Source organism: Pimephales promelas, chromosome 19, assembly GCF_988280905.1.
Source record: "Pimephales promelas chromosome 19, fPimPro1.hap1.1, whole genome shotgun sequence".
Taxonomy (NCBI): domain Eukaryota; kingdom Metazoa; phylum Chordata; class Actinopteri; order Cypriniformes; family Leuciscidae; genus Pimephales; species Pimephales promelas.
In genome coordinates this window covers 11,528,518-11,555,071 of record NC_142787.1, presented here as the reverse complement: position 1 = coordinate 11,555,071, position 26,554 = coordinate 11,528,518, and the positions used below count along the sequence as shown (strand labels likewise).

The 26,554-nt window shown below is 41.5% G+C and overlaps 3 protein-coding genes across 4 annotated transcripts in view; 1 reads left to right on the top strand and 2 right to left on the bottom strand.

The window, feature by feature from the left end:
• The window catches only part of LOC120473974 (uncharacterized), a 152,035-nt gene that overhangs the window by 89,896 nt on the left and 35,585 nt on the right, over positions 1 to 26,554 (top strand). The gene's annotated exons all lie outside the window — the stretch shown is intronic.
• Positions 1,370 to 21,987, bottom strand: LOC148970748 (uncharacterized). 2 transcript variants are annotated; one of them, XM_089123855.1, is made up of 4 exons: positions 21,872 to 21,987; positions 20,947 to 21,702; positions 20,106 to 20,112; positions 1,391 to 2,324 (listed from the first exon to the last, which is right to left on the bottom strand). In XM_089123855.1, exons 1-4 carry the CDS (start codon positions 21,927 to 21,929, stop codon positions 1,511 to 1,513), a joined length of 1,635 nt encoding a protein of 544 aa, XP_088979981.1. In that variant the 5' UTR covers positions 21,930 to 21,987; the 3' UTR covers positions 1,391 to 1,510. The 2 variants fall into 2 exon arrangements, with proteins under 2 accessions (XP_088979980.1, XP_088979981.1); XM_089123854.1 differs by lacking the exons at positions 20,106 to 20,112; positions 20,947 to 21,702; positions 21,872 to 21,987 and adding an exon at positions 3,574 to 3,751 and having other exon boundaries at positions 1,370 to 2,499.
• On the bottom strand, positions 14,497 to 18,566 carry LOC148970749 (uncharacterized). The gene has a single exon (XM_089123833.1). The coding sequence runs from the start codon at positions 18,532 to 18,534 to the stop codon at positions 15,139 to 15,141; it is 3,396 nt and encodes a 1,131-aa protein (XP_088979959.1). The 5' UTR covers positions 18,535 to 18,566; the 3' UTR covers positions 14,497 to 15,138.

The window sequence follows — 26,554 nt, the reverse complement described above, 5'->3', positions numbered from 1 at the left end:
AGAAGTAATTACGTAGGTTTGTTTATTTTTTTAATCACTTTTACTCAGGACATGCTAGCTGGCAACAAAGGAATCCATTCATTGTGCTAAGCTGAGCTAGCGCCAACCCTGTCAAACTAAAACAATGCATGCACTGAGACAAAAATGCATTTGCACACATATCTAAATGTAGGAAAGAATGTGAATAAGCCATATTTCAAAAAACGGTGGAGTTTTCCTTTAAGTTTAGGAATAAGAATTATGTGATTCTACGAATTTTGACAGACTAAAATGTTACTCTGAGCGGCTTTATACATTTGTCCCCTTGATATAGTTTACTCCCAATAAAATTAGTCCGATAAACATAGCGAATTCATTCAGTTAAACTGTTCAATGAATCATGATTTGACTAGTACACAAAATCTGCTAAAAAAAAGTTAATTTTCATTACTTTTTAGGCAAAATTGTTTATCAAAATATAACATATAACTAATGTGAGAGCCTAAATGACCTTATTTCATAAAAACAGATAACAGCTGTAAAACAAGTATCGATTTCATCTTCTCTTAGTGTTGTGTTTTTCAGAGTCCATTTTATGAGAGGAAACACATCTTTAAAGCTACACTGTGTGATTTTTACCCTCATCTAGTGGTGAAAAGGTATATGACCATCCAGTGAATATCAGTTTCTGTTCCTCTCAATACTGATTTCGTTTTAACTCCTACGGTGGCCAATGTAATCCAAGATTAACATGGCTTCCAGTTCGACCTCATCCATGAGTGTTAACTCAGACGTAAAAGCGAAAGGCGTAGCTTGAATTAACGGGTATGTCCCTCTTTGACTAATGTACTTTCAAGATGGAGGGGCAACATGGCGACCGACATTAGAAACCCTTACCCGTATGTATTTTCAATGGCATATTATACACTCACAAGAATACTTTATTACTTGAACGAAGTAAATATACATTAATAAGCTCATATATTTTTGAAAGAACTAAGTGTTTTTAGCTAAGAATAAACTAAAAGAGTAACACAACTTTAAATATACATTGAAAAACAATTGGAGGCAGTTTACCAAAAAGAATTCGTGTTTACTACTACTGGTTCATTAGCAATGCTGAATACAATGTTAAACAGTGAGATTAAAAACAGTCTTTCAAAAACAGTGTTTCAAAAACATTTTCAATGAAAATAATGAAACCAAAAAGAAACAAAACATCCCTTCATAAATTATAGTGTTTTAAGGTGACACTCTAGTTTTCTGAACTATTAGAGGACCATGCACTGCTTGAGCGATGACACTGACACGAGTATTTTCACATTGTTGCTTTACTGTTCAGTTCATCTTGTATACAGTAACAACAGAGGATCAATTCAGGTGTCGGAAGAACAACACATGCAACACTTACAATGCAGTTCACAACCATTTAAACCAGTTCCTCTTGTCAAAAAAAAAATTAGTTTTAAATTACTGTAGTAAAGGATATTCCATCTTTTTCTTATTTACAAGTTATGGAAGTGAACTTTGCTCACTTAGACACCTTCGGGCAATGATTTTTCTTATGTTTCTGTAGAGTAGATGAATGTCTGTAACTCTTCCCACATGAAGAGCACTGGTGCAGTTTCTCTCCATTATGAACTCTCTCGTGATCTTTCAGGTTTCCTGACTGAGCGAAACTCTTTTCACAGTGTGAACACTTGTACGGTTTCTCTGCAGAATGAACTCTCTCATGATCTTTCAGGTGTCCTGACTGAGAGAAACTCTTTTCACAGTGTGAACACTTGTACGGTTTCTCTCCAGTGTGAACTCTCTGGTGTCTTATTAATGCGCATGATGTAATAAATGTCTTTCCACAGTGTGAACACTTGTACGGTTTCTCTCCAGTGTGAACTCTCTCATGTCTTATTAATGCGCTTGATGTAATAAATGTCTTTCCACAGTCAGAGCACACATAAGGTCTCACACCAGTATGAATACGCTCATGTAGTTTTAAAGATTCAAGATGTGACAAACTCTTTCCACATAAAGAACAAAAGTGAGGCTTCACAGCAGAATGAACTTTAAGGTGACTTCTTAAGCCCGATTCTAAAACAAATGTTTTATCACACTGATCACAGCTGAATGATCTCACTCCAGAGTGACGACGCAGATGCTCTTTGAGATGACTTTTGCGACTGAAACTCTTTCCACACTGAGAGCATGTGAATGGTTTTTCTCCGGTGTGAATTCTCATGTGATTATTTAGTTCTCTGTTACGAATGAAACTCTTTCCACACTGAGTGCATGTAAAAGGCTTTTCTCCAGTGTGAATCATCATGTGTTTGTTCAGCTTTGATTTATATCTGAATCTCTTTCCACACTCAGAGCAGGTTAAAGATCCTTTGGCTCCAGATTTTCCATCTTGTTTCTGTGTGAAATTCTCTTCAGTCTTTGAAACGACTGCATTTCCATCTTCATTTGTGAAATAATGAGGTTTTTGAAACGGATGGAGTTTGTCTTCATTCACTTCCATCAGATCTACAATAAACACATTGAATTCCCATTATTTAAATAAAAGGATACTTGAAAAACAAAAATCAACATTATTCAAAATCTCAATTTTCTACTAGTATCTAGTTTTAGATGTTATTGTTATGTCACGTTCATCTTAAAGGGATAGTTCACTTTGAAATTAATTTTTGATATGTTTTAGCTTACCTCAAGGGCATCCAAGATGTAGGTGTCTTTGTTTCCACAGTATTTTCAATTTTGACATTTTTCAGTCAAACCGTTGTTGTCTATCAGTCATAAACGGGAGGCTAAGGGGGTCCACCAAAAAGCATGCACAGAGAAGTCAAAATTAAACATGATTTAATGACAAGTAAATCTAAGTAAACATTGATGGCCTAAGACACATATTTATATTGTTTTTACCTCTTGTAATCCAAGTGATTTGAATCAGCTGTTATATGTCCAACTGAACCGAACTGAATCAGTTCAATGTTACGCCAGAAGTGATCACTTGCGTGTGACGTCGAGATTTCGGAAGTTTTCCCTTTTACTAAACATTTAGATATACCGAAATCGTCTTCCATTGCGGGTTCCCGTATATCTAAATGTTTAGTGAAAGGTAAAACTTCAGAAATCTCTGTATAAACAAAAGAGTGACGTAGGCGCGCAAGCGGTCACTTCCGGCGCATGCGCAGACCGAAGCGCCCGTGCCGTCAGAGCATTTTGTCATGGCTATGATTACAAAAGGTAAAAACGATATAAATACTGTTCGTTTTCTCACACAAACCGCTCGTTTCGTGTCTTAGGCCATCAGTGTGTACTTACATTTATGAGTCATTAAATCATGTTTAATTTTGACTTCTCTGTGCATGCTCTTTGAGGTGGACCCATGGTAGACCCCCTTAACCTCCATTATATGACTGATAGACAACAACGGTTTGACCGAAAAATGTCAAAATTGAAAATACTGTGGAAACAAAGACACCTACATCTTGGATGCCCTTGAGGTAAGCTAAAACATATCACAAATTTATTTTGAAAGTGAACTATCCCTTTAATGTTCCACATTAGTCATTAAAGAGAATGAAGGAAAACACCAACCTATTTGTTCCTCTGTATCTTCATATTTTATTCTGCAGGGTTCTTCCTCAATCTCCATCTTTACAATAGTACTGTATGTCTGTAGTTTCTACTGGAGTAATTCCTCCTGCTTGCTGCTTCTTCTCCTGTGGGAAGATGGGAATATTCCCCAGCATTTAAACTCTCATGAACGGCTGTGGGAGCTTCACTGACTGAAGGAGTGAATTGTGGTCGTTGTTGCTCATTTAGCAGATGATCATCACATAATCACTCGAGATTATCCAGGTGTAAATCATCATTTAGAAACAATTCAATGATTACCAAGTGTAAATTTGGTAATCATTGAATTGTTTCTAAATGATGATTTACACCTGGATAATCTCGAGTGATTGTAAGTGTGATGATTTTTATTTATATTTACAATTATTGTTATTCATTGAATCTTTCATTGAGTGTAGAATGGATGTTACAAAGAAACAAACTTGTGCTTATTGAGTGACTTACGTAATTAACACATTTTCTTCAGTAGCCATGTAATCAATATAAGGTAAACCCACATTTTAAGTCTGAGCCTGTGTGTGGGTATGTGTATGCGTGTGTATGTGTGTCTTTTCTATCCCTATCTCTCTCTCATGTGCAGCTCTGCCTTCATTGAACATTTTCCTCTGGGATTGGCGGACGAGAGAAAAGCGACCTTTGAAATATTGCGTGGATGCTGATGTTGAAGAGAGATGCTGTTGGCGTTTTGTATTGAGAGTGTTTTCTTGGTGCAACATGGTGGCGGCCCAGATTCATGGGCTGTGTGGACACCTTGTGTACCATATCTGGGCAGACACTATGGCTACGTCCACATTAATCCGGATACATTTGAAAACTGGGTTTTCGTTTAAAAACGCTCTCCGTCCACACTAGCGTTTTCAGGTGTTTTCCAACGTTTCAGTGTGGATGAGAAACTTCTAAATTCACTTTACTGCGCATGCGTGAAACTTCACAAAAGCTCACTGAGATGATATAGATGGGGAAATAAATAATAATGTCATCGCACAATAACAGGATAATTTTATTTAGCAAAATATCTCACCATCACGGATGCGTCCAGGTCGCATTCAGTCACCATATGTTTGGTCTAAAACGCAAGGACAGCACAGCAGGTCTGTTTTGCTGCAGGACAGCAAATGTAAGTACATTATCTGTCATCTTTGCAGTACTGAGCTATGAAGAATAGCACATATTAAGTAACATAGAAAGTAACATTTTAGCAATAGTGTAAAAATGAATAACACATAACAGGCACAATACCGATAAACATGAATATCTATTGGTACTACATGGATCACATGACTAAACTTACGTCATCGTTTTGAAATACCTCCGGTTTCACTGTCCACACTACAACGCGAAACTGAAACGTTTTCAAATTTATCCACTTTGGAGAGCGTTTTCCAAACTATACGTTTTTGTTGACTTAAAACGCCGTCTCAGTGTGGACGGAAGGCCAAAACGGAGAGAAAAATATACGTTTTCAAACGAAAACATATTAGTGTGGACATGGCCTATTTTGCGATTTTACTCTGTAAACCCAAATGTTGTAATTAATAAAGAAATCAAGTTATCATGACTTAACATTACTTAAAATAGCAAGTTTTGTCATCAAAAATTAAACAGGTCTGTTTAATACTCATTTGGCAGCAAAAAAAAAAAAAATTAAGAATGAAGAAAATAAAGAATCATTATTTTCTGTGAGATTTTAATCAGATGAAGGTAAGCGAGAATTCATAAAATAATTGTAAAAAAACGTTTACCATAACACAAATAATAGTAACGTTTTTTATTGCCATATTTTTTTCTGAAGCAGCCGCATAAAGTGGAGTAACTAAGTCATCATTAATAATAAGGCCATTTTCAATGATCTGATCGACAAGATTCTGCGCTATCAAAACAACTACAACAGCCTTATTCATACGAGAGGCAGAAGAGATATTTTCATGGCCTACCGCGTCCCCTGTCGCAACAAGCACATCCTGTAACGTTTGGATGGAAAAAGGACCCAACAGCGAGGATGCGGTCAACTGATAGTCTTTAATGGATGGTAAGCAGACCAACAGTAATCATCAGAAGTTCAGGGGAATAATAGCAGAAAACAGTCACGGCCACACGGCACTAAATGAGAACAGAAATCCCCACTTCTGGTGAGCCCCGAATGCAGCCACGGACGGCGACTCGCTAGGCAGAGAAACCCCGAGCCTCCCGTGAATGAGGTGAGGTCAGCAGTAGGTCGGTGGCGAGGCAGAGGACCACAGCTTCCAGTGCAGCACTGAAGTCAGAGAGCAAAACCACACAGTAATATATGCAGGTAGGAATACAGCTCACAACCAGGACAGGACAGGACAGGACAAAGTAGAGTGAGATAATTCCGGCGTCAGTATTAAGCCACAACATAGAATAATCCGACAAGGATCTAGGGACAGAAAGCGCTAGAAGAAGGAGAAACAATCAGGGGAAGAATGGAAACAGCTGGTGTCGACCAGCACAGATAATAGGAAGAGTAGCATCAGCTGAAAGAGATGAGATAATGAGATCCTGAGGGCGTAATGCCAGAAAGAGAGAGAGAGAGTGAACAAACGGCCACAAGAGGGAGACAGAGAAAGAGAGAAGAACCAGGATCATGACAGTACCCCTCCCTCAACGAGCGCCTCCTGGCGCTCCCAGGTCTGAAGACCGATGAGACCGGAGGAAATCCTCGATGAGCGAGGGGTCCAAGACGTCTCGGGAGGGAACCCAACTTCTCTCCTCAGGACCATACCCCTCCCAGTCGACTAAATATTGGTACCCACGACCCCGTCGGCGTCTGTCCAAAATTCGCCTGACTGTGTAGACAGGGACGCCCTCAACACGAACGGGGGGGCAAGAAGGGCGGGAGGGAGGGCGAATGACCGGCTTAATACATGAGACATGAAAAACAGGGTGGACTCGACGGAGATCGGACGAAAGACGAAGACGGACAGTGACAGGATTGATGATCTTGATAATGCGGAAAGGACCAATGAAACGGGGTGCCAATTTACGAGACTCGGATTGGAGAGGCAAATTTGCCGTGGAGAGCCACACTCTCTGACCACGAATGTAACGAGGGCTCCTTACCCGACGCTTATTGGCCGCTGTTCTCATGCGTCTCCTTGTACGACAAAGTGCTGATTTAACTCTCCTCCAGGTGCGTCTACAGCGAGCAATAAAACCCTGAACGGACGGACACCTAGACTCCGCCTCCTGTGAGGAGAACAGCGGAGGCTGGTAGCCAAGGCAACCGTGGAAAGGCGAAAGGCCCGTGGCGGAAGACGGATGCGAGTTATAAGCGTACTCAGCCCAAGGGAGCTGTTCAGACCACGATGCGGGATTGCGAGAAGCCAGACTACGGAGAATGCGAGCAATGCTTTGATTCGCCCGTTCGGCCTGCCCATTAGTCTGGGGGTGATAGCCCGACGAAAGGCTGGCGGTGGCCCCTATAAGGCGGCAAAATTCCTTCCAGAACAATGAGGCGAACTGCGGACCTCTATCAGATACTACATCGGAGGGTAACCCATGCAGCTTAAAGACATGGTTTACCATGATCTGAGCAGTCTCCTTAGCCGAGGGAAGTTTAGGGAGCGGAATAAAGTGCGCCGACTTAGAAAAACGATCGACTACAGTCAGGATGACCGTGCTCCCTGCTGAGGAGGGAAGTCCGGTGATAAAATCAAGCGCTATATGCGACCACGGACGAGCAGGCACAGGCAAGGGTCGAAGGAGACCGGCTGGGGGAGAATGACCCGACTTGGTCTGCGCGCATACGACACAAGAGGCAACAAAACGACGCGTGTCATGTTCTAACGTGGGCCACCAAAAACGCTGACGGATAGAGGCGAGCGAACCCCGAACTCCCGGATGAGCGGCTAATCTGGAAGAATGTCCCCATCTAAGGACCGCTTGACGCGCTGACACGGGAACAAAAAGAAGATCCCTAGGACACTCAGGAGGGGCAGTGACTCGAGAGAGAGCCCTTCTGACCAGTCTCTCGATTCCCCAAACAATAGCCCCCACGAAGTGCCCTGGGGGAATCACCGCGTCATTATTGACTGGCGCAGAAGACGAATCAAAAAGACGGGAGAGAGCATCGGGCTTAACGTTCTTAGAACCTGGGCGGTAGGATATCGAGAAATCAAAGCGAGTAAAAAACAGAGCCCAGCGAGCCTGGCGTGCGTTCAAACGCTTAGCAGAACGGATGTATTCCAGGTTACGGTGGTCAGTCCACACTAGAAACGGAACAGTGGGCCCCTCTAACCATTGTCGCCACTCCCCTAAAGCTAGGCGAATGGCGAGTAACTCCCGATTACCGACATCGTAGTTACGTTCAGCAGGTGAAAGGCGGTGAGAGAAAAAGGCACAGGGATGTACTTTACCGTCAGCGGCGGATCGTTGGGAGAGCACAGCCCCGACCCCCACCTCTGACGCATCCACCTCCACTATAAATTGTCTCGAGACATCGGGAGTGAGTAGGATCGGAGCCGTAGTAAAAAGGGTCTTTAGCCGATCAAATGCCGTTTGTGCGGCATCTGACCACCTAAAGCTGGACTTGACGGACGTCAGAGCCGTAAGGGGCGCGGCTACCTGGCTGAAATTTCGGATGAAACGACGATAAAAATTCGCAAATCCGAGAAATCGCTGTAACGCGACGCGGGAGTCGGGTATGGGCCAATCGGTAACCGCCGACACCTTGCCTGGATCCATACTGACCCCCTCTGCGGAGACAATAGAGCCTAAAAACGAAATCGAAGACACGTGAAAGGTGCACTTCTCAGCCTTGACAAATAAACGATTCTCTAGAAGCTGTTGGAGGACTCGGCGGACGTGCTGAATATGGACCTGAGGGGACGGAGAGAAAATCAGAATGTCGTCCAAGTAGACAAAGACAAAAATGTTGAGCATATCGCGGAGGACGTCATTAATGAGAGCCTGAAAAACTGCGGGAGCGTTGACCAAACCGAAAGGAAGAACCCTATATTCAAAGTGCCCCAGGGGTGTGTTAAACGCAGTCTTCCACTCGTCTCCCTCCCTTATTCGAACTAAATGATAAGCGTTGCGGAGATCGAGCTTAGAGAAAACCTTTGCTCCCTGTAAGATGTCAAAAGCTGAAGACATCAGTGGCAAGGGGTAACGATTCTTGACAGTGATCTCGTTCAGCCCTCGATAATCTATACAAGGGCGCAAAGAGCCATCCTTCTTCTTGACAAAGAAGAAGCCGGCACCTGCAGGAGACGACGATGGAACGATCAGACCAGCATTTAGAGATTCTGACAGGTAATTCTCGAGCGCCTTACGTTCTGGAACTGACAACGAGTATAGTCTTCCCCGAGGAGGAGAGGTCCCCGGGAGAAGATCTATGCTACAGTCGTACTGGCGATGAGGGGGGAGAGAAGTGGCCCGAGCACGGCTGAAAACCTCCCGCAGATCGTGATACTCCTCCGGTACTCCTGTCAAATCACCCGGCTCTTCCTGGAAAACAGAAACAGATGACACGGGGGGAACAGCAGAAGTCAAACACTTAACATGACACGACAGTTTCCAGGATAAAATACAGCCGTTAGACCAGTCAACATGGGGATTATGTTGAACGAGCCAAGGGTGGCCCAAAACTACCGGTGTAAAGGGAGAATGAAAAACTAAAAAAGAAATAGTCTCATTATGGTTCCCTGAGACGGAGAGAGTAAGGGGAACAGTCTCTCTCCGCACCCTAGGTAGGGAACTGCCATCTAGGGCGTACAGGGGGGTGGAGCTCTTTAAGTCAATGAGGGGAATACCTTGTTCACGAGCCCACGTCTCGTCGACGAAATTTCCCTCAGCACCGGAGTCGACCAGAGCGGTCCCGGACACTGAGGTTGTAGACCATCGAAGGAGGACAGGCATAGTGGTGCAGGACTTGGACGGAGGGATCCTAGAAACAGCGCTCGCCAGTAACCCTCCGCCTACTGACGAGCTCTGGCTTTTACTGGACAGTCTGAGACAAAGTGTCCAGCGGCAGCACAGTACATGCACAGACGATTCATGATACGTCGCTCACGTTCCTTGCGGGAGATACGAAGACCTCCGAGTTGCATCGGCTCAGGATTCGGAGTGGCAGGCTGAAAAGGAGTACCCTCAGGCGGAACGAAGAGGGCGGCTTCCATTCCGCGGGCTCGACGGCGTGAGTCAAAGCGTCTCTCCACGCGAATCGCCAGATCGATGAGAGCGTCGAGTTGGGTGGGTGCTTCGCGTGCCAGAATCTCGTCCTTGAGCTCCGGGTTAAGAGCCTCCAGAAAACGGGCCACCAAAGCCGTATTGTTCCACCCACAGGTCGTCGAGAGCGTGCGGAACTGGATGGAGAAGTCAGTCACCGAACGCCTCCCCTGACGGAGTACAGAGAGCAAGCGCGAAGCCTCCTCACCATAGGCTGAGCGATCAAAAACTCTTATCATCTCCTCCTTGAAAAGAGAGAAGTCAAACACACAGTTGGTCTCGGCCTCCCAGTTCGCCGCGCCCCACTCCCGTGCCCGGCCAGTGAGGAGTGAGATGACAAAAGCGACCTTAGACCGGTCAGTAGAATACGTAGAGGGCTGGAGAGAAAAGACCACCTCGCACTGTGTCAGAAAGGAGCGGCATTGCGTGGGCTCACCCGAGTAAACGGGCGGGTTATTTATCCGGGGTTCGGACACTCCGCGGGTCTCAGGAAAAGAAGGTGATTCTGAGCGTAACTGGTGAACCCGCTGAGAGAGACCCGTCATCTGAGCAGCCAGTGACTCTACAGCCTGTCTTGCCGACGAGATGTCCTCATCATGTCGGCCCAGTAAAACACCCTGCATCTCGACAGCCGCATGAAGGGGACTGCCACTCGCTGAGTCCATCGTGGTCGGATTATTCTGTAACGTTTGGATGGAAAAAGGACCCAACAGCGAGGATGCGGTCAACTGATAGTCTTTAATGGATGGTAAGCAGACCAACAGTAATCATCAGAAGTTCAGGGGAATAATAGCAGAAAACAGTCACGGCCACACGGCACTAAATGAGAACAGAAATCCCCACTTCTGGTGAGCCCCGAATGCAGCCACGGACGGCGACTCGCTAGGCAGAGAAACCCCGAGCCTCCCGTGAATGAGGTGAGGTCAGCAGTAGGTCGGTGGCGAGGCAGAGGACCACAGCTTCCAGTGCAGCACTGAAGTCAGAGAGCAAAACCACACAGTAATATATGCAGGTAGGAATACAGCTCACAACCAGGACAGGACAGGACAGGACAAAGTAGAGTGAGATAATTCCGGCGTCAGTATTAAGCCACAACATAGAATAATCCGACAAGGATCTAGGGACAGAAAGCGCTAGAAGAAGGAGAAACAATCAGGGGAAGAATGGAAACAGCTGGTGTCGACCAGCACAGATAATAGGAAGAGTAGCATCAGCTGAAAGAGATGAGATAATGAGATCCTGAGGGCGTAATGCCAGAAAGAGAGAGAGAGAGTGAACAAACGGCCACAAGAGGGAGACAGAGAAAGAGAGAAGAACCAGGATCATGACACATCCTCCACCATTACCCCATCAGGAGGCACACACCTGAAACCATTGCGTAAGGACAGCGCCTTAGCCTCAGACGCCATCCCTCCGCCTTAACAGCAAAAGTAACAAATAAACACTTACCAAACCATGCAGAAACCAAATAAAAAAGGAAAAAAGATAAGTGAAATTAGAAAAATAGGTGAAAAAAACACCACTCAGTCTTCACCCCCACCACTCTCGCACGTGCAAACTCCCAGAATTCCCGAGAGAGAGAGAGAGAGAGAGAGAGAGAGAGAGAGAGAGAGAGAGAGAGAATAAACAAATAAAACAAATAACCTGATTTATTGTTCCTGGTCCTCTGTTTCATTTTCCTGCGGTCACACATTGACTTGAAAATAAACCGATTTTGTACATATTCTTTCAGGTTCTGAACTGAATAGTTTAACAGTGCTGGGAGAGTGCATTTCTGATAATAACCTCACTCTGGGCTGTTTAACACTCATTGGCTTTGTTTACATGGATCATTTTTCTTTTTTTAGAAATCAGAATTAATTAATTCCAGTTGATGAATCTGAACTTGTGTGTTTACATGAACACTAAACAAGTCATTGCGTTAATGCGCGCGTTTATCACAAACTTCACATCAGAATGGATTTGTTTAAATCCATACAGATATAAAGAGTTTCTCGCTGTTGTTTATAATAACCATTCTCCTACTGAAGACTTTTTTGCAGTATTATTTTTTATAAACTTTATAATAATTTTGTGTAATGTATTTTGTGAAGTCAGAGTGTGTTGTGCTGAGGAAAGATATGAGATGAGCAATATTTTGCATAGAAGAAATTTGTGTAATGCCAAATTTGTTCTCATTCAAAGGTTTTCCAATGATGATTTGTGCATTAACTGTTATACAGCTGGCTTGTTCTTTATAAGGAAAGGAATGCTTTTCAGTTTTCACTGATGCTTATATGTACGTACCAAGGAAGTAAGTATTTTTCTTTAAATGGACAGTGGATAGTGCCATGTGTAAGCATCAGGTTTTATACAACTATTTTAAATTAGATAGATTTTATAATAGAATTATCAAACAAAACGCTCAAAACCAGTCGTCTGTGGATGAGAATCTGAAACAAGGACTGGTGGGACGTTGTCCTTCTCCAGTTTACAGACACTGAGTGAAAGGACAATGTAGATTTAGAAATTTAGAAAAGCTTCCCCACTGTTGTTCAATTCACGGGATCAGACACCCAGAGTTATTTTGCCAACAGCTCTCTTTAATTTATTTCATATGTCGGCATAGGAGATACACACACACACACACACATGCCACTTCATGCATGTCCCAATGTCTCTCTCACACACATGTATTCAAGAACACTGATTCACAAAATACAAAGATTACAAATGTAGATGGAGACAAATAAAGAATAATAATACAACTGATTTTGAATACTATTAAAAAGTAATAATGCTGAAAATAATGAATGCTGAATTATTATGACACTTTATTCACCAGGAAGAACAGCTTGTTCCGTGTGTCATACTTTATTAAGCTATTTCAACGTCATTCCACATGCGCAGTCATTCGGCCTCGGTTTTCAACCCAATACCTGTTCTCTCGACTGGGTTATGAAAAGGAATAAACCACCCCTTTCAATCCAATCGAAATTTCACTAGAATCAAGCTCAATCTGAACGAATAAGGTTTTTACATGAAGGCATTTCTCTCCGATTGAGCCGTCAATTTGTCATCAAGCCGATTACTAACAGATTATTTGGTTTATGGTTTGGTTTTGTCATGTGGATGAGGGATGAACCCAAGCGCAGACAGCAAATGACTTTCACAGGATTTATTAAAGGACAAAACAGAAAACAAAAGCCCACAATGGGGCAAAACAAGACAAGGCCAGACAAATATTTAGACGGTAAACAACTACAACAGGAGCAGACACTTCTTGAATAACAGACTCAACAGATTACTTACAGCTGGACTCACACAACGGATGACAATGTCATACAATGAACCGACACAGGACAGCAAACACAAGGAGATAATAATAAAGGGGAACACTAATGACAAGGACAATACTGACTAGACAATAATGACAAGACGAGGATAACAAGGGGGCGGGGTAACATAACGAGACAACACAAGCACATGGCCCAAACAGGCCATGCGCTTGCACATAAAACAATTATGTCACGATCCTGCCCAGCCCGATCTCATGAAAGTTTGTGTCTATGGCACGAATGTCATTTCTCGTGGCATTTATACGCCAAAAACAGTTTTTGCGTGTATTTGGCACGCGATTTTCGCGTACATATGATACGCACTTTTTTGCGTATAATACGCACGAACTCCCCACCCCCCTCCCCCCTAAACCTAACCCAGGGTTTTTTAGTGCGTACCATATACACGAAAAAAACACTTTTGGCGTATAAATGCCACGAGAAATGACACTCGTGGTATAGATACGCATCTTCATGAGACTGTGTTGTCCTGCCTCACGACTAAAGAAAAGGACAAGAAGGCAGAATCATGACAGGTTTAAGATTACTCGTGATCTGCCACAACAAACAAGGACCATACGAGACTGAGGAAACAAATGCTTGTTAAATTAAGAAAAATCATACTGCCAAATTTGAATTATTTATATGTTTACATCTATCAATTTATCAGTTAACAAAGTTAATTTTGTTTTCGTTCTCGTGTAGTTGCTATATAGGCCTATTATGCGGGAACATTTGGAGAATATACACTTGCCTTTTGCTTATTATGCGTTATATAAAAGAAAATGTGCAATCAGCAACTAAATTAACCCTGGCGAATGAAACAATATTACAGTAATATTAACACAGAACTGAAGTTCTCTGATATCTTTTTTAAATGTTAAGACTAAGATAATAATATTTAATATGATTCTTGTAATCATTGTGTTTTGTGATTCATTCTTGAATAGACGGACAAGCTAGACTGTGGACTGCATAAACGTGTGAGAGTGGGAGACGAGGAGTGTGTGTGCAGTGTATGTTGATCTAAGGATTGGGTTTACATGACATGTTAAATATAAACTATATATTACTCTGAGCGTATAGTTCATTTGATCAAAGAAAAACAAAAACAAATCTAATCTTGAGTGATTGAAAGTGTGATGATCATCTGCTAAATGAGCAACAACGACCACAATTCACTCCTTCAGTCAGTGAAGCTCCCACAGCCGTTCATGAGAGCTGAAATAATAGAAAATTTGTTTTAGAGGGGGGAAAAATACAAATTTAAAACTCACTATTTTGCCAGTGTTTTTTTTTTCTTTATAGCCCTGAATTTTCAAAAAGGCTAGGAATAAGAATTATGTGATTCTTAGAATTTTGACATACTTGTTGAGGCTATCCTATAGGCCTCGGCATAGATGGCATGGTGTTCTCAACGCGTAGCAGAAATTTCAGAGTCCAAACATTTGCTCTCTTTGGGTGGTGTTCCCGTTTATTATAAAAGTATGAAAGGTAATAATTTACATTAAAATGGTACTTCACCCAGTGCTAAATATTAAAGTGCTGTCGTGCTGTTGGTAAATTGGGTGCTCACGGCTACGGTAAGAACCGTGTGTTCCTCACCATCCACACCATACCTAACTGATTACCACACCTGTAAATATACTTAATTCCCAGTGACGTCACACCCAGTTCAACACTCCCACCAAGTGGCTAGAGTAAGTAATTGCAATATTAACCTATCCCCAAAGGTTAAGGTATAAATGGCTCCTACACCCCGGCCCCATAATTGTGAATATTTATTTTAACCACAATTACCCAGATTACCCATTTAAACTAAAAGAGCAATTTGTGCAATGCTAATGTAAGTGAAATCATCTTCTCTTGAGCTTAGAACATCTGTGGTTGGATCATAGTCATCTCATCTGTCACTCATCTGTGACACTTCGACTTCCATCAAAAGGCAGATCTTCGTTACGGGTCGTTCCAGCTGACCGTTTTTATTTTCAACAGCACTGAGCGATCAAAGCCTTTCTTGTCAGGGTACATCTGTGTAATTTTTTCCAACAGCCAGGACCCTTGCGGAGCGACAGGATCCATTATAACCACAATGTCTCCAACAGAAAAGCCTTTTTTTTTTGGTCTCATCCACTTCTGCAGCATTATTTGATTCTAGAAGACCCTCTTGCTCCATTATATGATTCTCTTCCTCTTCAGTTTGTCCTTCTCCAGCAGGTTTCAGCTTTTCTGACTGAGCCTCGAGATCCCTGTCGCACTTCTGCACCCGAGTGGACTGTGCGCTCTTCTCATTCTCCACTCTACTTACTTCCTGTAGCTCCTGCTTGACCAATGAAAGTTCTGTTCTCTGTTCCTGAGCCTCTGCTTTGGCTGATACCAGCTGGACCTGAGTTTCTGACAACGATGCCTTCAGCTGAGACATTTCTTCTGCATACGTCTGACTGATGGTTATGGATTCCAGTTGTTTTTCCAGCTGGCCACTCAGCTGGTTGGTGTCCTGTCTTTCCACCTTTATCGTCTCCTCCGGGACCTTCACCAGATCCAGAGCCGTCTGTTTTTGCTTCTCAGCGTCTGAAACCTTTGACTTCCACATGAGCTCGCCATCCTCCACACTACTCTGCAAGACTTTCGGCGTGCTCTCCATTTCACTAAGAGTTGATCTGTACTGCTCACACTCAGCCTGAAGTGACCTCCGTCTCTCTTCCGATAGAATAAGTTTCTGCTGCAGATCCGTCACATCTGAGCTGGACATTATGTGCTGCTGTTCTGCTGGACTCCGCTGATTTTCTGTCAGGTTCTTCTGTGCTTCATGTGTGAATGCTTCCAGCCAGTTTGTCTGATGCATTTCTATGTTAATGTGAGGGAACAGTGTCTGGAAAGCGTTTCTGATGTCTGTCTGGAAAGAGCTCAGCTGCTGCTCAACTTCACTCTGTGCGGCCTTGGCCTGGCTCAGTCTTTCTTCACTCAGCCTCTCAGTAGCAGATAGGGCTTCCACTGTGGCATAGTTTTTACCTTGCAGTTCGTTGCTCTTGGCCTTCACTTGCTTCATCTCTTCTTTAAGCTGTTGAAGTTCCTCCCCCAGTGAGATCATGCATGCGTCCTTCTCCAGATTCTCAAACGGCGGTTCAGCTTCGATAGTATCAGCACTTTCCATCTTCTCCAGCTGAGCCTGTAGGGATGCCACAGAATCTTCCGTTTCTTCCCTGACACTCTTAAGTTCATAAATTTGCCCTTTTAGCTTTGCGACTGAGATCCTATTGGCAGTGACAGCAGGATGGCCCATCTTGCCTTTACGCGGCTCACCACCTCTCAGCGGACCATTCACGACCCACCCCAGTTGAGTCCTGACAGCATATGGTCCTTCACCTTGGCTATTTATTATCTCCCATGGTTCCATGAGTTTCGGCGCATTGGTGCCTATCAGCAATTCTACCTCTGCCTCAAAACTGGGAACTGTAATGCCTTCAAGGTATTTCCATCCCTCTAGGTCCTGTTGAGTGAGAATGTTATTTCTACTCACAGGTATGGTCCTCTGAGTGTAGACTTCAGGTAAGTCCAGGAAGTTTTCTTCATTCAAGCCAGAAACCTCGAGACCACTAAGCAAGAATGTGTCTACAGACCTCTCTTGGCCAAGAGTACGGAGAAGAATGCTAGTCTTGACCCCTGAAAGTTTGAGTCTTCTCATGAGATGCTGGGTACAGAAAGAAGCTGAACTCCCCGGGTCTAGAAAGGCATAGGTGTTAATAATTGTGCTCCCAGACTTGGCCTTCACCTGTACAGGCACAATAGCGAGAACACATTCATCACTTCCGGCCCCAGTATGGCCACATGTCTCCAATGACACAGATGCATTATTGACTGACACTTCCTGTGCTTTAGATTCAATGTGCAGGACAGTTGGATGTTTGTGTTTACATATATCACATGTCAAAGGCTTGTCACATTCCCTGCTCATATGACCTCTCCTCAGACAGCTGAAACACACTCTGCCTACTTTCAAAGCCTCCAATTTCTCCCTATGTGTCATCTCATCAAGCTGTGAACACTTCTCCACTGAATGCTGGCTCTTACACACACAGCATGACTCTTCGTCATTCCTTTGTGAAGCTGGCCCTCTGCGCTGTTGGTGCCAGGCTGCTGATGTAGTTGATCCTGAGGCAGTATTGATGGCAGCAACAGTAGCTTGGCCTCGTCCGGTGTGTCTACTCTTGGGGTTAGAGGGAGGGTCTGGTGGCGTACCCTGTAGGTCACCAAAAAGAGGATCAGACAGAATCTTTACCTGACGCTCAATGAAGGCCACAAAGTCTGGGAACATAGCTCTATAACCACGGTGCTCCTGTAGCTCCCAAGCGACGGACCTCCATTTCTCCCTCAGTTTATATGGCAATTTCATCATTATCAAGCGAAGATTGGATGGCACGTTCAACTCCTCCATATGTTGTAAATCTTCCATGACATTGCAACAGTCCCTTAAAAAGATTGAAAAAGACTGCAGAGCATTAATGTCATCAACCCTCATCATAGGCCACGTCATAGCCTTCTCCATATAAGCTACAGCAATTTTTATTTCATTTCCGAAGTATTCTTTCAATAAATTCTTTGCTCTCTCGTAACCCTGCCCAGGAGCCATGTTATAGCAACTTCGAACCAGTTCCCTTGGCTGCCCTCTGGTATGTTGCTCAAGGTAATAAAGACATTCTTGTTTATCTGTAGTTTTCTTTTCAATAGCTTGCTCGAACGCTCTAATGAAGGCAGCATACTTAAGTGGGTCACCATCAAACTCTGGAATAGCTCGTGGTGGAAGAGAGGCTAAGGCTTGGTTCTGAACCAGCTGAGCAATGATGTTAGTTTGCTGTTGCATAAGGTCGTACAAGGGAAGGTGTTGAACATTGTCTAGAGAGGAATGATGATGCGACTGTAATTGGATATGTGTACTCCCTTGTGAGATCAATGGCTGAAGTCCTGTTGGTGCAACGTTAGTGCTGGTTCCAAAGATGTTCCCCTGGGCTTCAGACCTGTGAGAAGATGGTGCATATGACAATGAAGATAAAGAGTTATCAGACCTTGCTAAAGACTGGGCTTGTAGAATATGAGGCCTTCCCTTAGGCCGTACAGCCAATGGCAGAGAATGGTCCTGTTGGAAAGAGACAGTTTTAGAAAGTTGCAAGACAGGTGCTGTGTTAGAATAACTTGATGTTTGTGATTTTAAATGAGCATGAAGATAGGCATTCATGGCATCCTCTCCATTATCCTCCTCATCCTCATCCACATTTACACCACCATGCACTTCTTCAAACACAGATAATCTAGCCGTAGCAGCAGCCAACTTGGCCTCAACCTCTAGCTGTTCCTTTTTCCTTTTCAGCTTTGCCTTTTCCATTTGAAGGACTTCTTCTTCAGCGTCAATGTCATGCATTTTTCTCAAAGCGGCTGCAGACTGTAAAAGTGCAGCCCTTTCAGCCTTTACCTTTAAACACACAGAAATAATACTGGAAGCCTTTGAATGGATAGAAGAATGATCTTTATGGTTTGAACCTTTAGTTGAAACATTGGATATACTATCTTCAGGCCGTATGTCCGAATTTATTATAGATGGCACATTAAGATTCTCATCATAGTTTTTTGCAGCAGCATCTGACAACCATTTCTTTACATCATTCTCAAATATATTAATTTCCTTTGTTTTCTGTGCAAGCCAACGTTGTTGTTTTTCATGTTCAGGATCTGGCATAGGCATTTCCAGCAAAGTAGTTTGAGTTTCTAAAGCCTCATTGCACAAGGTGGTATATTTATTGAGACATTTCTGCACATCAGACATAGTTTGAGATGTTCTTTTCCCAGAAAGAACCTCATTAATCCTCTGCTGAATTTTACTGGCTTGCATAAGTTGAGATTTACGATTTCTTTGCAGATTTTCATACAGCATTGTAAGTCCCTTAGGTGTTAATTTTCTTATGCGTTTCCCAGAGTCATCAACAGCAACACTAGACTTATCAGAAATATCATTTTCGTCCGTAACCACAGAAGCAATTTTGGCTCTACCGAGCAAGGTTTCTTCCTCTCCAATCATCTTTATGCATTAAGCACGTCAAGTTCAAAGCGCTCAATGAAAACAGCACAATTAACTTTCCTTATGCAGAGGAAACCAACAGCACGAACAACACAGCACCATGAGTTTTACGAAGCAACAACACTGAAACAGTCTTTCATTTCAATTTCAAAAGTCCACCTTTTTTTGCAATTCCATAAGCAGGAATAAATGAAAGTGTACCCACCAGCTTTCCTTAATTGCAATCTGTGAGAGAACTTACAGGTGTTTCATTTATGACTTCCAAGCTCCATGACACGAGTAAGCAATCCAATGACAATGAGATGGGCAATCCTTTCATATCCAAACGATCAGGACACTCCAGTTCAGTTCAGAAGCGTATCCAAAGCAGGAAGGAATCGGTTCTTACTGTGTTGAGGCTATCCTATAGGCCTCGGCATAGATGGCATGGTGTTCTCAACGCGTAGCAGAAATTTCAGAGTCCAAACATTTGCTCTCTTTGGGTGGTGTTCCCGTTTATTATAAAAGTATGAAAGGTAATAATTTACATTAAAATGGTACTTCACCCAGTGCTAAATATTAAAGTGCTGTCGTGCTGTTGGTAAATTGGGTGCTCACGGCTACGGTAAGAACCGTGTGTTCCTCACCATCCACACCATACCTAACTGATTACCACACCTGTAAATATACTTAATTCCCAGTGACGTCACACCCAGTTCAACACTCCCACCAAGTGGCTAGAGTAAGTAATTGCAATATTAACCTATCCCCAAAGGTTAAGGTATAAATGGCTCCTACAATACTAAAGACTAAAATGTTACTCTGAGCGGCTTTATACATTCGACCACTGATATAGATTTCTCCCAATAAAATTAGTCTGATAAACATAGCGAATTCATTCAGTTAAACTGTTTCATTTATCATGTTTCGACTAGTACACAAAGTCTGCTCAGAATAAGTTAATTTTCATTACTTTTTTAGACAAAATTGTTTGTCAAAATATAACATATATAACCCATATAGCTAATGTAAGAGCCTAAATTACCTTATTTCATAAATAGATAGCAGCTGTAGACAAGTTCTTCTTCTCTCAGTGATATGTTTTCATAGTCCATATTATGAGAGGAATCGCATCTTTAAATATACATAGAAAAACAACTGGAGCCATATTACCAAAAATAATTAGTGTTTACAATTGGTTCATTAGCTGAATACGATGTTAAATGTACAATGGATCACGTCTAAACAGCGAGACTAAAAAAACAAGTTTTTTGTGATATGAATGATATTTGATAGACTATTGTTGCCATTGTAGGCCTATCACAAATGCCTCACATGTACAATGAAAATAATGAAACCAGAAAGAAACAAAACACATCCCTTCATAAATCATAGTGTTTTATGGCGACATAATAGTTTTCTGAACTATTATTCTTGTTCCATATGAGATGACCATGCACTGCTTGAGCGATGACACTGAGGCGAGTATTTTCACATTGTTGCTTTACTGTTAAGTTCATCTTGTATACAGTAACAACAGAGGATCAATTCAGGTGTCGGAAGAACAACACATGCAACACTTACAATGCAGTTCACAACCATTTAAACCAGTTCCTCTTGTCAAACAATCAAATTTCAAAACTAATTTTAGTTTTAAATGACTGTAGTAAAGGTTATTCCATCTTTTGTTTATTTACAAGATATGGAAGTGAACTTTGCTCACTTAGACACCTTCATGATTTTTCTTATGTTTCTGTAGAGCAGATAAATGTCTGTAACTCTTCCCACACGAAGAGCACTGGTGCGGTTTCTCTCCAGTATGAATTCTCTCATGATCTTTCAGGGTTTCTGACCGAGAGAAACTCTTTCCAAAGTGTGAACACTTGTACGGTCTCTGTCCAGTGTGAACTCTCTCGTGTCTTATTAATGCGCTTGATGTAATAAATGTCTTTCCACAGTCAGAGCACACATAAGGTCTCACACCAGAATGAATACGCTCATGCTGTTTTAAAGATGCAAGATGTGAAAAACTCTTTCCACATACAGAACAAAAGTGAGGCTTCACACCAGTATGAACTTTAAGGTGACTTCTTAAGCCCGATTCAAAAACAAATGTTTTATCACACTGATCACAGCTGAATGATCTCACTCCAGCGTGACGGAGCAGATGCTCATTGAGATAACTGTTCTGACTGAAACTCTTTCCACACTGAGAGCATGTGAAAGGTTTTTCTCCAGTGTGAATTTTCATGTGATTATTTAGTTGTCCTTTAAGAATGAAACTCTTTCCACACTGAGTGCATGTAAAAGGCTTTTCTCCAGTGTGAATCATCATGTGTGTGTTCAGATATGATTTATATCTGAAACTCTTTCCACACTCAGAACAGGTTAAAGATCCTTCGACTCCAGATTTTCCAGCTTGTTTCTGTGTGAAGTTCTCTTCAGTCTTTGAGACGACAGCATTTCCATTTTCATTTTTGAAATGCTGAGGTTTTGGAAACTGATGCAGTTTTTCTTCATTCACTTCCATCAGATCTACAATAAACACATTGAATTCCCATTATTTAATAAAAGGATAATCGATAAACAAAAATCAACATTGTTCAAAATCTCAATTTTGTACTAGTTTTGGATGTTATTGTTATGTCACGTTCATCTTAATGTTCCTCATCAGTCATTAAAGAGAATGAAGGAAAACACCAACCTATTTGTTCCTCTGTATCTTCATCTTTTATTCTGCAGGGTTCTTCCTTAATCTCCATCTTTACAATAGTATGTCCGTAGTTTCTCCTGGAGTAATTCCTCCTGCTTGCTTCTTCTTCTCCTGTGGGAAGATGGGAATATTCCCCAGCATTTAAACTCTCATGAACGGCTGTGGGAGTTTCACTGACTGAAGGAGTGAATTGTGGTGATTGTTGCTCATTTAGCAGATGATCATCACATCATCACTCGAGATTATCCAGGTGTAAATCATCATTTAGAAACAAAAAATCAAAAAAAAAAAAAAATCATCACACTTACAATCCCTTGAGATTATCCAGGTGTAAATCGTCATTTAGAAACAATTCAATGATTACCAAATTTACACTTTGAGCTTGAAGCCCAAAGTGTAAATTTGGTAATCATTGAATTGTTTCTAAATGACGATTTACACCTGGATAATCTCAAGGGATTGTAAGTGTGATGATTTTTTTTATATTTACAATTATTGTCATTCATTAAATCTTTCATTGAGTGTAGAATTGATGTTACAAAGAAACAAACTTGTGCTTATTGAGTGATTTACGTAATTAACACATTTCCTTGAGTAGCCATGTAATCAATATAAGGCAGGGGTTCCCAACTCCAGTCCTCGGGACCCACTGCTCTGCATATTGTCTCCCTTTTAACACACCTGATTCAGATCTGAATCAGGTGTGTTAAATAAGGGAGACATAGATATGCCGAGCAGTGGGTCATGAGGACTGGAGTTGAGAACCCCTGATATAAGGCAAACCCACATTTTAAGTCTGAGCCTGTGTGTGGGTATGTGTGGGATGGGGAAATGAAGCTTCATAAAGCAATGAGGCTTTCCCTTGACTGTTCCGGGAAAAGGTTCAAAGCTTCGAGAGTGTCGAGAACAACGCAATCTGGTGCTTATTTAAAATTAAGCACCCAGAGGCTTGAGATATATCCAGCTGCAGACCCGCAGCACCACCAGTTTCAGAACCCCAGTTTCAGAACCCCAGCGCCAGAGCCGGAAGTGAGGGAGGGGCGGAATTATTATTATTGCATTATAATTATTTTAGCAAGAATGTAAGGACAAAACGGGCCTGAGAGTGAGTTCCTCATTTGACAGGCTACGTTGTAAGTTAAATTTATACATTGTAAGTTAAATTTATACATTGTAAGTTAAATTTATAAGATTGTTGTGATAAAACAAGCTTGGGTTAAATTGGTCATTTTGTATAGATTTTTAACAAAACAATGCCGAATTTTCTCTCTTTTTTAGATTTTGACATTATTATTTTACACGAAAAATGCATGGTGCACATGTTCTTGTGAAATAAAGTATATTTTATAAAAAATACCCATGCGTTTTTTTTATTAAACAATCAAAATCATCTTACAAATACATATCTTCAATATAATAAAAACAATTTAAGATTTGTATAAACACAATAAATAAATAAATAGAACGTAAAATATCACAGAGGTCTAATGAGTTATCAAATTGTGCATAATTTTGAAAACCTCCAATGCTTGTCTTGTTTTATATCTTTTAAAGCTTTATTATACAAAGTTAATAAAAACAAAAACAAAGGTCTTACCTTCCTAAATCTACACGTATGTATAAACTGCTTAGCTAAAATTATGAAACTGTTGTACATTAAAATGCCCATAAGTTTCAAGTATTATTTTTTCACCATCATGATCAGGAAGTAACTCATAATACAATGAAACGAATAACTGAAACTATATACAATTATATTACACAAAATCAATGTTTTAAAATGCTTATTGTACTGTAATGTAGTATCATAACATATGTAGAGAGTAGGACTAGACTTTTCTTGTTCAATAAAAGCTGTTTCATGTGTAAAATACCCTCCAAATTACGTTAGGTGGCGTTATTAGGTTTCAAACCTAAGCTCCGCCCCTCACTTACGTTCCTCGCGCTGGTGTTGGTTAGAACGTAACTCCGCCCCTTACTTCCGGTTCTGGCGTTGGGGTTCTGAAACTGGTGGTGCTGCGGGTCTGCAGCTGGATACTATAAGATTTTTAAGCAGGCCCCGAAATGACATTTTCAAATGGTTATAATAAATTAACTGTGGGGTATTTTGAGCTGAAACTTCACAAATACATTCTAGGGACACCAGAGACCAATATTACATCTTGTAAAAAGGGGCATAATAGGTGCCCTTTAAGTAATTAACACGTTTCCTTGAGTAGCCATGTAATCAATATAAGATAAACCCACAGCCTGTGCGTGGGTATGTGAATTGCACCAATTGAAAAAAAAAATGCATTGCGTTAACCATGCTTGCATTTTAATCCATTGTATTTTCCAGGCTTGCATTTTTATGGGCTAAAATTCAACATGGTTGAATATTTAAGCAGTGAATATTTCAATTAAAAACATTTCAAACACATTTGCATTATTAAAAATTCAATAATCCATATTCACATTTCATATTTCACTTACAAAATTTTCTAAATGTTTAAAAATACAACCTATAATATTCAACAGGCAATTTTCAGTTCATTTTGCCTTGAACATTCGCTTCCACAAATGTAGTGGTTCAAATTCAACAGAAAATACTGCGTTGACATCCAGGAACTGCAGGAAAAGCAGTGGATTGCCGAGCATATTCTCCATCTGCCGTTAGTTGTCTTTACCAGCAGGGGGTGCAAATGCGTGTTGACAAGCACCAAAGCAACAGCTAGAGACGAGAGGCCTACACAAAACGTCATTTGCTGAAATGGATAGAGCAATGAGTATGACTTATAATTTTTATATGTGTGGAAAAGGTTGATTAAAGCCTAGTTCACACTACGTGATTTTAAGCCCGATTTAAGCCCGATTTGCAAATCGTTGAGTCGCCGACAAGTCAGGGTGTTATCGCGTGCAAATCGCGGGCGATTAGCGGACGATTAACGCTCGCCAATCAGTTAGTGTGAAAGAGCCAACAACGCATCAAAGACAGCTCGCAGACAGCTCGCAGACAGGTCACCGAGCTCAGAAAAATATCTAGCATGCTAGATATCTCGCGCAGTCGCGCGACTCAATCTCAGTGATGTCATGAGTACAGCCAATCATAGCAACGCATGGGTTGAGGACACCAGGAAAATCTTACTTTTTCTTTTTTGCATTTTTTTTTCTCAGAACAGATCGTCGAGCAAACAGTGTGCAGCACTAGTTTCTGTCTGACGTCCATATTCGCGTGTTGTGTTCTTCTCTGCAGTTTCGCGTCATTTCAGGTTCGTTTTATTGCGTGTTTTTTCGTTAAAAAACATGGTTTCTAGACCAGATAGAATCGTGTTGTTGTCAACTCGTTATTTGTTTGATTATTTTCAGGATTTAGACCGTATTATAGTACTGAAACAGCTCTCATTGAGTCACAAATGATATGCTGTTATCATCCGATCGTGGTTGTATCTCTATGTAGTGCGTTGTTAACTCGTGTAGTGAGTTACCTCCTGTTGTGGATCAATCACGTTGTGTTGTGTGGTGTGAACAGCTAAACAACTTGAACACTCATGATTTCACTGAGAGCAAGTCATGTAGTGTGAACTGCACAGTTCAGCCCGACATTTTAAAATCATGTAGTGTGAACTAGGCATAAGACACAAAACACACAAATGTTTACTCAAGTGTTTTAACCCCCGTGCAAAGTAAGGTGATTTCATCTCTACCATGATATCTGTTAATCTGTGTTATAACGTGAATTGTCTCTGCCATTAGGGCTGCGTACAGTAGGGGTATTTGTCATCTTATTTTATATTTTATTCACTCTTTTTGTCCATTTGGAGTGCGCGTCACGTCACCTATTAGCGAGTCGCGCCTGCCACAAGATCTCTCACCGTTTACAGAAACCAGACACTCCGATGAGACCACATAAAGTGTAATCCATCTCTTATTTACCATTTTTTTAATTTTATCTTATTTTATTCGCTCTTTTGCCTGTATTGGAGCGTGTCTCATGGCTCTTACTAAGCGTCGGGCCAGCCACACAATCTCTCAGTGTTGAATTTCAGCCCATAAAAATGCAAGTCTTAAAGGTAGTGTAGGTCAGAATTTTATAAAAACGTTTTTCCAAATATGTTTAAACTTTCTATATATCAATGCATAATTAAAATCTAAGTACTAAGTATAAAAGTATAAAAGTATAAAAATCTAAGTATAAAAATCGAGTGACTCTAGACCGTTTATTCTGCACTAAACACAGCTCATTATTTCCAACCGGGACGAAACAACGGATTGGCTTAGGCGACTGTCACTCTCTCGCAACCATGGAAACTGCCCTTTTGCCACACAGGACCTGCCCACTAGACCTTTTTCACAAAAACCGGAAATACGTAATCGTTGTGGAAACGGAGTTCCCGTCAACTGTCGACACATTAGAAAAACCTACTCTGGGAAGAGAAAATTGATCAGAGAGTCTTCAAGACTTCGAAAAAATGTAAACTTGTCATGGTCCAGTTGTTGATGACTTTGTAAAATGCTGTGGTGATGCTTGTCTGCAGCTGATGTATCTAAGACCAAAGATATGACTATTGATTTCAGAACTGAAGCTCATTCTTTCCAATATACGTTCATTAAAGGTAAGAAGGTGGAGTGTGTGGAAAGTTATTCATATTTAGGGAGTATTATTTACAATAAACTGCATTTTGATGTAAATACCAG